Source organism: Elephas maximus, chromosome 17 (assembly GCF_024166365.1).
Source record: "Elephas maximus indicus isolate mEleMax1 chromosome 17, mEleMax1 primary haplotype, whole genome shotgun sequence".
NCBI classification, from domain to species: Eukaryota; Metazoa; Chordata; class Mammalia; order Proboscidea; family Elephantidae; genus Elephas; species Elephas maximus.
Genome location: NC_064835.1, coordinates 15,973,035 through 15,986,309, shown reverse-complemented (window position 1 = coordinate 15,986,309; position 13,275 = coordinate 15,973,035). Strand labels below are relative to the sequence as shown.

The following is a 13,275-nucleotide window of genomic DNA, read 5'->3' as shown; positions in this document are numbered from 1 at the left end:
AGGACAGGGTAGAACTGCCCCACAGGGTTCCCAAGGAGTGGCTAGTGAATTCAAACTGCCAACCTTTTGGTTAGCAGCCGATCTCTTAACCACTGTGCCACCAGCTGCTGCAAATGTATCTGCTCAGTCTGTACCTACGTATGAGTTGAATAAAGTCACTGCCCCTAACATGCGTGTTCCGGTCACTGTGAGATATAGAGAAAAAAAAAAAACAACTGTCTTCATGAACTTACAGGGTAGTTGGTGCAAAAGAAACACAGGCAGCAGCTAATGACACATGGCAAATGTGAGTGGTCCAGACAACAAGCATGAAGGGGGCGTAGGAGAGGGATGGAAGAGGTGGGAAAAATTTCACTTAGGAAGTGGGTCTTGAAGGGCGAACAGAAAGAATGCATCGAACTTGGGTAGTTGAAGAGGAGAAAGAAGGGCAGCCTGGAGTGCTTGTGTGCGAGTGTCCAGCCAGTGTCGAGAGTGCAGTGGGTAGTTGACAAATCCTTTCTGAATAAAGAAAGGGAAACCTTCGCTAGGCCACTCTGTGTTGCTGTCCTTTTAGGTCTCATCATCATTAGATATTTTGTTCCTCTTTGCATTCATTTAGGAATGGGCTATAAACAAATTCCAGTATACGCAGAGAAGAAAAAGCATTCTCTTAGCTTTCTTCCGATTTTCTTCCCTGCATTTTGTTTAATTGCCTCCACCTAGGGCTATGCCATGACTCAGTGCCATGACTCAGTGCTATAATTTCACCTTAATTATTTTATTGACTGAGGAGTCTATCATTGTCCTAAGTGAAAAATTACGAAAGCCATAGGTTGTGATAATCTCAAATGCATGAAATGTTTTCTGTAGTAATTTAAGTAATCAGAAATAAAGGGTCATAACATGACAGCATTTTGGAGCTGGGATGGACCTTGAAGTTCATTTAGACCAACCCTTCATTTAATAAAGAAGGAATTAAGGCCTGAGGGAATGGAGATTTGCCCGAAGTCATGCATACATGGCAGGTCGAGGCCCAGGAGCCTACGTTTACTGACCCAGTCCATTACCCATAATGCACAACAAAGGTGCTTCCTTTGTCCTCTCCCTCCCTTGGCCAAGCTCCCTGGGCTCTTCCTTCAGGTCTGGTGGTGAAGCCTGCCCTCTGCGTTCCACTGCCACGAGGCATTTCAATCCCCAACTGCTCAACTACTGGGTTCGACTTCCCTGGCATTAGCTTCCTGGAAGCTCTGGAGAAACTGTTGTTTTTACGTCTTTATTCGTGACTTTAAATGGTGCCTGGAGATCATTGCCGAGGGAAAGAGGTGGTTTAGACTCTTCCTCTTTTCTAACTTCTCTGAAGCTGGGATGAACTTTATTATTTTTATTGTTACTTTTATCACTGTACATAGTTTAACTGATGATGCTGACAGGCTCTGTAGGCTGGGTGATTTCAAAGGGCTCATCCCTTCTAAAGCAGCGATAAAACCTACTCAAAGAGTGACTGCTCCTCATAACTCCATACACTGGTTCAACACGACATCAGCTGCTAGTGCTCTTTCTGCTTCCCCTAGACAAACAGCCAGTGGGGACAGTTCACAGCCATCTTCCCTGAAATTGCATTGTGGTTTCAAATGAGTAAACCCATGGCTAAAAAGGATGTCATCATACTAAATTCTCAGTTGGTAGGTTCCACATTCTGAAAAAGGGTTTGGTGAGGCTCGAGGGGTTCCTACCTATCTTTAGGGATACTGTCCCCCCATCACCTAGGGATTCTGTGTAATTGCCAACTCCTAAAAGAAACAGGCTCAAGAGCAGCAAAGAATTAGGTATTATTTTGGAAAGGTGATTTTTCCTGGGTTTTCCCCATGGCTTCTTTCTGTGAGGGGTTTTAACTTCGTAGGTTTAAAGAGCGATGCGATTGTTTTCCTCTAGGAAATAGTCCCTTTGGAAAAATGGGTGGATAGCTGGCTGACCAAGCAATGACCCATCTGGGCAGAAGCTAGTCTTACCCACCAGAAGGTAGATAACTATTCTCAGGCATAAGAATAAACCCTGAAGTGTAAGAAGGCAGTCACTATTACTTATATTCACCAGTATCCCCTTGAAACACACTTAAAATTCAATCTAGCAGGTAACCTTTAGCTGTTGGGCTCTTTGATGCCATTTGTCTTCAGGATCGATGGCAGCATTTTCAATTTCTTTGGCATTCTGAATAGGCGTCTTGTCAGTTACTCTGATGGGGTAGGAGATCTAAGAGGGTAAAACATATACAGCATGTTAACTGGGTTTATTTTAGTCTTAAGAGCCATGAGGTTTGAGTCTATGTACTCTGGAAGTATGCCCTGCAGGGCTAGGCTTTATTTTCAGTTAATTTCAAGGATTCAGCTCTTCGGTCCTCAGGGACCCAGACTGTTCCCAAGGAAAATGGGAATAAACAGTGTTTTCTCTTGCAGGCATGATGTGAGAGTTGGCGCTTGGAGGTTAGACTACTACTTTAAATACTAAGGGGACCCAAGCTGAGAACCGTTATCTGAACTGGATGCTGTGACTAACGTTTGAGGGTGCCAACAGGAACATGATGGAACAACACTTTACTCCAGGGTTATGACAACAACAACGGCAGCAATGGCAACATTTTACATAAACTGAATGTTGATAGTGTGCCGGTAGCTGTCTTAAGCAATTAACAAATAACACATCAGTTAGTCTCCACAACAACCTTATGAGGTATGTACTATTATTGCCCCTTGTTTGCAAATAAGAAAACTGAGGAACAGAGAGGTTAAGTGACTTACCCAGGATCAACAGCTGGCAAGCAGAGCAGACATGCAGTCTGACTGCAGAGCCTGAATACTGAGCAGTTTTGCTAAGCTAACTCCCTCGTTAGAAATACTCTTATCCTTGAATTGCTGGATTTGTAGTTTTGGTGTTCAGTAAGTTTGAACTATGTAGATCAGAGGCTCTCAATTTTAATTACACATTAGAATAATTTGGGAAGATTAAAAAAAATACTAATGCCTGGCTGCCACCCCAGATACCAGTATACTTTAACAACAACAACAAAACCAAACCTGTTGCCATCGAGTCTAATTCTGACTCATAGCGACCTTTTTTTTTCAGTATAGTTTAGACCTCCTGTACCACAAACAAACAAACAAACAAACACCCCAAACTCATTGTCGTCAAGTTAATTCAGCACTGAAAATCTGCAGCCAGGTTTGGGAACTGCCGGCGAAGGCAGCTACGTGGGATTTAGGCTCCCAGATTATTCAAGAGCCCTCATTTCTGTGGTATGTGGAATTCTAGCCATCAGGTTCCATTTCCGAAAGCAAACCTAAAGTTACAGAATTTTAACGTTGGAAAAGATTCAGGATGTCGTCCAGTTCAACCTCCAGCACTTCTATACCATCTCTGGTAGATGTTCATCTGCTCTCTGCCTGCATACATGCCCCTTCTCCTGGTGGAGTTACCTGTTTGTCAGTCTCAGTATGTGTTTAGAGATCTTCTATGGGTTGTGGGGGAAAAAGGATAAGGCTGTGAATATTCCCTTTCTGTGGGACACCTGGTCCTTTCAACCATCCCATGAAGTAAAATATTAGGTCTTTTAATCTCTGTTTCATGGCTGAAGATTCCCCATCACTAAAAAAAAAAAAAAAAACTCTTTTTGTAAGCAACCTGAATATTAAGAAGTTCTTACAAGAGCAGAAATACAACTTCCTGCAACTTCTAGCCCTCTGGAATAACACAGAGTAAGTCCATCCCTCTTCTAGACAACGGTGCTAAGCATTTGAAGCTGACTAAGATTTCTCTCCTAAGCCTTCTCTTATTTAGAGGAACCATCTCAAATTTTTCTGATGTTCCTCCTGTGTGTGAAATGTTACTAAGGTTTGGCTCCTCTGGGCACTCTCTGGTTCATTACCGTAAATGGTGTCATGTCTAAACTGATGTAATTAACTTTTAAATTTAGATTCAAGATTTTACACTTGTTTTGCTACACGTCCTTTGGTGGGCTGTGTAGTATGAGAAGCTGCAAGTTGTAACAATGGAGAGAATGTGGGATTTAGAGTCTGTCATGTTTGTGTTCAAATTCTTTCTGCGGTTTACTTTTACTTCATACTTACATAGACTAATATTCAATACAGAAAGAGGCAAAAGTATTTTTTAAATAATAAGTGATAAGTAAATATGTGACAAGGATTTGACTTCATGTCTTTCCCTATCTCTCACTGTCATGTTTGTGATCGTATATACAGATGAGGCAAATAGATGGTGTGGAAGTTTAAAATATTTAAAGGTTGTTCTGAAAATGGGAAAGAATGAAAAGAAAACTTAAATTTTGTGCTTGAATTTTCACTGCTTATACGAGGAAGAAAATGCACTATTTGATCATGGAGTTTTTCTGATTACAAATGAAAGGAATCAACCCGGTTCGGATGATGAGTGTGCCAATAGAAAACTTCACAATACCATAAGGCCATTAAACTTGCAGTTGAACTACAAATGCTGCTGCTCCAGGGCAGGAACCAATTCCCAAGTTGCCATTTCCCAGTCCCTCACACAGTGCAGGTTCAAGAAACTAGATGACTACGGAAGTACAGCATTTATCACCGTTTTTGCAAAGGTTTCCATCTCTTATTACCATGATGTTAAAAAGAAAACAACTCTTGTGTCCCAGAGGAGAAATGCAAGGTCAAGAGAGTAGAAATCGACATAAACCTCAAAGAGGGGACGGCCCTAAGGAATTGGAGTCTAGGGAAAAGCAAAGTGGAGCTATTTCACAGGCCTGCCATTAGGATGTTGGATTCTCTGACTAGGATGTTGGATTCTCTGAGTGAAGTAAAGGGGGCTTGGTTCAGTTAATTCAGTTTTTCACTGGTGATATTAATTATTTGATTGACGATGATGGAATCCCATAAACTCTGCTAAAAAGCTTATAAATTGAAATATATGCTGTCCTTTATAAAGTAACAACAAAATGTTTACACACAGGGAGAAACGAAACAAAACTCTTTGATGGTTACCAGGGATGAGCGGGGGTGGGGGTGGGAATTACCAAAGAGATAGTAGATGTGTTAATATTGGTGAAGCGAAAGGCAGCACACAATATGGGAGAAGTCAGAACAACACAACCAAGGCAAGAGAGGACAACGAGAGGAATAAAGGACAACTATGGTTAACTACTGGAGCCCTGGTGACACAGTGGTTAAAAGCTTGGCTGCTAACCAAAAGGCTGGCAGTTTGAATACACCAGCTGTTCCTTGGAAACCCTATGGGGCAGTTCTACTCTGTCCTATAGGGTCACTATAGGGTTTCTATGAGTCAAAATTGATTCGACGGCAACAGATTTGGAAAATGGGTTTATGGTTAACTATTATTGCATACACAATCCTGCAACAATGGAATCAACAAACAATAATCTACAGACAGACAGATAGATAGATAGATATGCCAAGAGGTGAGGAAGGGTGTAAGGGAACATACCCACCGGCAGATACAGGTTCAGTGGCGGAAATTTCTAAATACATGACTGTAGGTGCTCCTCATATATTAATATAGACAGGAGAGCACACAAGTGGCACAGTCAGGGAAACCTCTTAGACATAACTAAACACCTCACAGGATGAAGTTTCCAGGCTTGAAGGCAAAGGACCATAGACTCGGGACATCTACATCAATTGGTACAACATAGCTCTTAAAGACAATAGTCTACATCCTACTTTGGTGAGTAGCGTCTGGGGTCTTAAAAGCTTGTGAGTGGCCATCTAAGATACAACTATCAGTCTCTTCTAGTCCAGAGCAAAAAAAAAGAGCAAAGGAAGAGTGAAAAATACTACAGACTCAAGGGAGCAATTAGTCCAAAGGATTAATGGACCACATGAACCACAGCCTATACAATGCTGAGACCAGAAGAACTAGATGGTGCCTGGGTACCACTATCTACCACTCTAACTAGGATTACAACAGAGGGTCCCAGACAGAATGGGAGAAAGATGTAGAACAAAAGCTCAAATTCACAAAAAGACCAGAATTACTGGTCTGACAGAGACTGGAGGAACCTCTGAGACTATGGCCCCTGGACACCCTTCTAACTTGAAGAATTGAAGAATCGAACCTGCTCCTGAAGTTCGCCATATAGCCAAAGATTAGGCAGGCCTATAAAACAAACAATAACACGTGAGGAATGTGCTTCTCAGACCAATCAAGAATAGGAGATCAAATGGGCAACATCTGTTCAGAAACAAAGACAAGAAGGTGAGAAAGAAAACTGGAGGAACGGACAAGGGGAACCCAGGGGTGGAAAGTGAAAGCAAGAGAGCGCTGACACAATGCAGGACTGCAACCAGTGTCACGAAAACAATTTCTTTATAAATTTTTGAATGAGAACTACTTCGTTCTGTGAACTTTCACTTAAGGCACAATTAACAACAAAACAAAACAAAAGGTCCATAAGTGGTGCAAAGGGTTTGGACTTGACTAACCTAAAGGTTTGCGGTTTGAACTTGCCCAGCAATGCCATAGTAGAAAGGCCTGGCGATCTGCTTCCTTAAAGATTACAGCCAAGAAAGGCCTATGGACCACAGTTCTACTGTGTCACACATGGGGTCTCCAGGAGTCGGGGGCTGACTGGGCGGAGGCTAACAACAACAACAGGGCTTCCTTTGCCCAGAGAAGTAGGATACACAGTATTTCCATGCACAGGCTGTTTTGGTGGAACTCAGTGACTGAATCAGCCCAGCGAGAGTCTCCGAGCAAGTAAAGCATACTTCTACATTATCTCTTTGAAAGTGGAATGGGACACAACCTCTGCCAGCTATTTTTTTTTTTTTATTTTTTGTGAACCATTCTATTAATACCAATCAAATTGAGAAAATGATCAAATGAAATTGCATTTTGAGCAACATAAGCTGTGTAATGTCTATTCTGTTAAATTGGGACCTATAATTGCTTCTCTGCTGAAAAGATACAACAAAGACAGCAATCATGGCATGTCATTATCCCGGACTGGAAAACCGGCCCTTGCAGGGAGGACTTCAAAGGCTTGTGGTTCTCGAATTGCATTTGGCGGCTATTGTTGAAGCGCAGGCCATCTTGATGAGGTGTTTACACTGAGGTAAGGCGCAGAGCAGAGAGCCTGAGTGCCTGGGTCTAGAGCCATTAAAAAATTGTACATTATGTTCCTTGCTTTGAAGTGAGGGTTTGTAGGTAGGAAAGCAACTCAGATCGAGTACAGCTGAGCTAGATTGAGCTGCTGCTTTTCTCTCAAAGAAACTCATCAAGTTCTCAGAGAATCAGGCAGCGCCACACAAACAAGTTGACGTTTTACCAAAAGCTCTATGTGAATTAGGGTAGCTACGGAGACCAACACAGCGAAACCTGTTTAAACAGCATTCTACCATGAATCCAGCAACCACAGAGGTTTTGCCCCCTTTTTTCCTTTATATTTTGTTTTTATCACCGACTTTATGTTTAGGTGTTGTGGGAAGCAACATTAATTTATTAGTTTGTTATTCTCCTTCCTTGATGACATTGACAACTGCACTTATCTGAATTAAACAAGCCCAAAACGCTGACTTTTTAATGTAGTTTTTGCTTACTATCATTCCAACACATGGGTTGTTTTAATCCCTCTCTTCCAAGCACAATCCCTGGATTCAGTGAGCTTTTCTTTATTAACTTGACTAATGAGTGAGGACCCCTTTAAAGTGCTGAAGAGCAAAGATGTCACCTTGAAAACTAAGGTGTGCCTGACTGAAGCCATGGTATTTTCAATCGCATCATATGCATGTGAAAGCTGGACAATGAATAAGGAAGACAGAAGAAGAATTGATGCCTTTGAATTGTGGCGTTGGCGAAGAATATTAAATATACCACGGACTGCCAAAAGAATGAATAAATCTGTCTTAGAAGAAGTACAACCAGACTGCTCCGTAGAGGCAAGGATGGTGAGACTGTGTCTTACATACTTTGGACATGTTGTCAGGAGGGATCAGTCCCTGGAGAAGGACATCATGCTTGGCACAGTACAGGGTGAGCGGAGAAGAGAAAGACCCTCAACGAGGTGGATTGACACAGTGGCTGCAACAATGAGCTCAAGCATAACGACGACTGTAAGGATGGCTCAGGACCAGGCAGTGTTTCATTCTGTTGTGCATAGGGTCGCTATGGGTCAGAACTGACTTGACAGCACATCACAACAATGAGTGAGCTGGAGTTATTTATTTTGCTGTCCTGTTTCTAATACATTTTGCCACATGCTGGTTTTTTCCTGCTGACCACAGCACTGCTGCTGCCTGTATTTATACACAGCCAGCAAAAGAGGCTGAGATTCCACAATACAAGTAGCCCAACACTGTCAGTCTTCCGCACTGATATTGAGCACAGTCATTTCAATTATCAGGGTTTTGTATTAATTATCCAGATATTTAGAGACGAAACACATGAAATATTTTGGCTCCACTCTTGGCCGCTATCTTAGTCATCTAGTGCTGCTATAGCAGAAATACCACAAGTGAATGATTTTAACACAGAGAAGTTTATTTTCTCACAGTAAAGTAGGCTAAAGGTTCAAATTCAGAGTGTCAGCTCCAGGGGAAGGTTTTCTCTCTCTGCCGGCCTTCTCATCAATCTTCCCCCAGACTTGGAGCTTCTCTGCGCAGATGCCCCAGGTGAAAGGACGCACTCTGCTCCCGGCACCGCTTTCTTGGTGGTATGAGGTCCCCCAGTCTTTCTGCTCACTTTTCTCTTCTATATCTCAAGACATTGCCTCTAGACACAATCCAGTCTTGTAGGTTGAGTCCTGCCTCACTAACACAACTGCCATCCATCCTCCCTCATTAACATCATAGAGGCAGGATTTACAAAATATAGGAAAATCACGATACTGGGAATCATGGCCCAGCCCAACTGATACACACATTTTGCGGGGCGACATAATTCAATCCATGACAGCCGCTTTCTCCATTCTTGTAGAATACTTCATAATGTATTTTCAGTAGAGGATCCTCGAGTTTTTAAAACCCCCAAACTAATTATGTCAGCCCCCCTACTCAAAAACGCATCAGTGCTTTTCCACTGCCCTTAATCTTTAAAGGTTTAAAAGGCCCTATAATGAGTCGATGATGGTTCAGTGGTAGAATTCTCATCTTCCATGCAGGAGACCTGGGCTCAATTCCCAGCCAGTGCAGCCACCACCCGTCTGTCAGTGGAGGCTTGCGTGTTGCCATGGTGGTACACAGGTCTCAGCAGAGCTTCCAGACTAAGATGGACTAGGCAGATAGGTCTGTCTACTTCTGAAACTCAGCCACGGAAAACCCTATGCATTACAACAGTTCGACCCCAACCCCATCATGGGAATGACACACTACTGGGCAGCATTTCATTCTGTTGCATGTGGGGTTGCCATGAGTCGGGGGCCAACGCAGGGCAGCTAACAACAAGGCCCTGTATGCTCAGGCTCCAGTCTACTTCTTCAGCCTCAGCTTCTTGCTCTGTTGCAACTAGACTCTTTCAGTTCTGTTGATGGGCTTTGCACTCATTTATCTCCAGGTGTATAGACATATACCATTCTTTGCCTGGAAATTCTCCTTCAGCTGGCTTCATCTAACCAATTCCATTCACTGTTCCAGGCTTGGCTGAAATACACCTTCCTCTGGGAGACCTTCCTGACACCCCAAAGTTGTACAACAGAAGCACCTGAGCACTCTGCCTTCGTTCTTTACACTTTCACTTTTGTAACAAGTATCCCGTGGCAATTGTGCTTATTTTCCCCTCTAGACTGTAAGTCCCATGAAGACAGGAAACAGGAGGGACAATAGGTGGGGCTGCCCGGTTGTACAGCCCCAGGCGCTAGTCACAGGTGCAGTGCGAACATAGGTGACTGAGCCCACATACAGGTGTTCAGTAAATATGACCAAAATAAAAAGATCAAACCACATTGTTCCCTGAACTTCACAGTTTCCCTGTACATCAGAATACATATCATCGACTTGTTTACCTCGTTATATTTCTGGTTTATATCAAAGACAAGTGGCTGATTATCAACAAAATAAGGTAGAAACTAGGACCTCATCTCCTATTCCTCTCCCCCGTGCTCACCCTGCCCCTGGTTCACTAGCCCTCCAGTCCCAGGCCTTTACACCTGCTGTTCCTTCTTTCAAGAATGTTCTTTCCCCAAATATTTGTCTGGCAAGCTCTTTTATCTCCCTCATATCCTTGTCAGGGAGGCCTTACCTCATGACTTATTTAAAGTTGTAATTTCCCACCCAGCACTCTGCACCGCTCTGCGCTGCTTAATTTCTCTCTATAGCACTTACCACCTACTAATACACTATTTGGAGTCTCTGGGTGGTGCAAATGGTTAATATACTCAGTTGCTAACTGGAAGGTTGGAGGTTTGAGTTCACTTGGCGGCACCTCAGAAGAAAGGACTGGTGATCTACTTCTGAAAAATCACCATCAAAAATCCTGTGGAACACAGTCCTACTCTGACACGTATGGAGTTTTCACAGGTGGGAATCGACTGGACAGCAACTGGTAATACACTACTCAATTTACTATTTTGCCTATTGTCCATCACCTCCTAATAGAAAGTAAGCCCTAAGAGGGCTGGGATTTTTGCTGTTTTGTTCAATGATACATTTCAAGCAGGGCTTCAAACCAGTTCTGCCCAGTTCAGTCACAGCCGATGAAGCAAAACCCGAACAGACCCAAATTTTTAAAATGTGAGTGAAGTGAGCGGGAAAAATTACAGGTTGCAGCCCTGCTAGAAACTTCCTCTCCCTCTTAGAAAGGGCAGCATGCGTGTTGCATAGCAACAGATCTTTTGACCAGCAGAGTCGGAAACAGTGGTGCTCCGCTCAAAGATGGCAGCCGTCCACACCCCTTTGAATGTGTGTTGCTCTCCATAGTCCTGGCAATAATCAAATCTCCCGCATCAAGCTCCTGAAAGGGCTCACTATGCCTCTTCCGAGTCTCCCGTACCAGGGCTTTGACCCATAATTTCTCCTGTTCCACTTATCATTCCACTTCAGCCTAAACTTTAAAAATTTAGATCTGTGCCAATTTCGTGTCATCAGCCATGACTGAACCAGTTCAGAGCCCTGATTTCAAGCACCTAGGACAATGTCTGACACGTGTTGCTGTTACTGCCATCAAGTCAGCTCTGAGTGATGGCAACCTCACGTACAGAATGAAACCCTGCCTGGTCCTGTACCACACGATCATTGGCGTGTTCAAGTCCATTGCTGTGGCCACTGTGTAGTCTGAGTGCCTTCCAGCTTAGCAGGCTCACCTTCTAGCACTACATCAGACAATATTCTGTTGTGATCCATAAGGTTCTCATAGGCTAGTTTTCTGAAGTAGGCTGCCAGACCTTTCTTTCTAGTCTTAGTCTGGAGGCTCTGCTGAAACCCGTCCATCATGGGTGACCCTGATGGTATTTGAAATACCAGTGGCATAGTTTCCAGCATTATAGCAACACACAAGCCAGCACAGTATGACAAACTGACAGATCAGTGTTGGTCCTGACATACAACGTACTCTTAATAAATATATGTTGAATGAATGAAATTGGCCATTTTTCAAGAATGTGAAAGAGATTTTTACAGGAATACCTCATATGTAATATAATACCTCATAATTTTTTTTTTTTTATGTAACCTTATACAAAGCTTATTTATCCAGCAACCTACTCTCCACAACGCAACTCAGAACATGTAGGTATTCTGACTCTGAATGTCACAGTAGAAATACAAAAATCATTCGCTGCAAAGCTCATATACTGTACTCAAATTGCTCCACTGATCAAATCCTTCAATGATTCCATAGCAGTGAAAGGAAAGCTCCAATTCTTCAGGACAGTGGTTCTTAAACTTTACTAGGCATCAGCATCACCTGGAAGGCTGGTTAGAACACAGTTTGCTGGGCCCTATCCGGGGGTTCCTGACTCAGTAAGTCTGGAATGGGGCCCAAGAATTGGCATTTCCAACAAGCTCTAGGTGATGTCAAAGCTGCTAATCCAGGGCCACACTATGAGAATCACTGCTGTACACGACACACAAGGGCCCACATGAAAGGCACCTGCTCTTCTCTAGCCTAATTACTCACAGGCCCTTCCTTGTAACTGAGTCACATCCAACACAGCAGTATCCAACTTCTGCTTAACGAAGTCACTGGTTAAGTGACACCTATCACTCCTTCTTTAAGCTATCCTAATGGCGCAGTGGTAAAATTGCTAAACAAAGGTCAGCAGTTGGAATTCACCAGCTGTTTCTTGGAAACCTTACGGGGCAGCTCTACTCTGTCCTATAGTGTCACTATGCGTTGTATGTCTCTGGTACAGCAGTTAGCCCTTGGTATTGCCTGCTCACATGTCTGTTTCCCATGCCATAAGCTCCTTACGAGCAGGTACCACAGACTCGGCAGACTGCATCATCTACCAGAGGCAAAGAGTCTTCCACATCTCCATAGGTCCTGACTTCATTACAGAAGAGTGCAGTAGCCGGTGTTCGTCAGTCTGCTCTGCGTGAGACAGCACAGAACGGTTAGGTACGCTAGGCATATTTTTGAAAGCTATCCTTAAACTCGATAAGCTACGTTAAATTTCTAGTTTTTGAAAGGGCATGCTTTAGTTAAATGGTGAGTTTTCTCTTCATGGATCCCTCCTTAATAATGCCGAATTAATGAAGGGTCACTCTATCACACAAATTGGCAGCTAAGTAACTAAATGGTGAATACTGCATACAAGAAAGCTGCCTTAAGAAATGCCCAGCATTGATAAAACAATAAAGTTCAATTTAAAATACACTATTATAAATAAGTGCTCTTGCAGTGGTTACACAGGGCAAAAAAAAATCTATCAATCAATGAACACACAGAGTGTCTGCTGTGTAGAAGAATAATTTTTACAAGCCTAACCGGTGAGTTGAGGTAACGACTCAAAGGCACCATCAAACTGGAAGAATTCTAAAAAAAAGAATTCTATGTTTCTAACTAAATTTTGAAAAGATTATCATAATTTCAGTGAACACAAACTTTAATTTTATAGACAACAAAAAGTTTTTCTAAATTCAAAACTGTGGAAAATAAGTGCAGTATAAGACTTAGATATTAACCGTATCTGGTTCCAGTTGCCTTTGAGTTGGTTCCAACTCCTGGAGACTCCATGATGTCAGAGTAGAACTGTGCTTCAAAGGTTTTCAATTTTTGATTTTTTGGGAGTAGATTGCCAGGCCTTTCTTCTGAGGCACTTCCGGGTGAACTCAAACCTCTAAACTTTTGGTTAACGGCTGAGAATGT

The 13,275-nt window shown here is 42.8% G+C and overlaps 1 protein-coding gene across 3 annotated transcripts in view; it reads right to left on the bottom strand.

Moving 5' to 3' along the window:
• JHY (junctional cadherin complex regulator) overlaps window positions 1–13,275 on the bottom strand; it is an 81,566-nt gene that overhangs the window by 34,396 nt on the left and 33,895 nt on the right. For 2 of the 3 annotated variants that reach the window (XM_049857296.1, XM_049857295.1), the window contains exon 4: window positions 2,116–2,229. The exons of the other annotated variant lie outside the window; for it this stretch is intronic. In XM_049857296.1, the coding sequence (XP_049713253.1) occupies window positions 2,116–2,229 (114 nt within the window). The remainder of the gene's footprint in view (window positions 1–2,115; window positions 2,230–13,275) is intronic. 3 annotated transcript variants of the gene reach the window in all.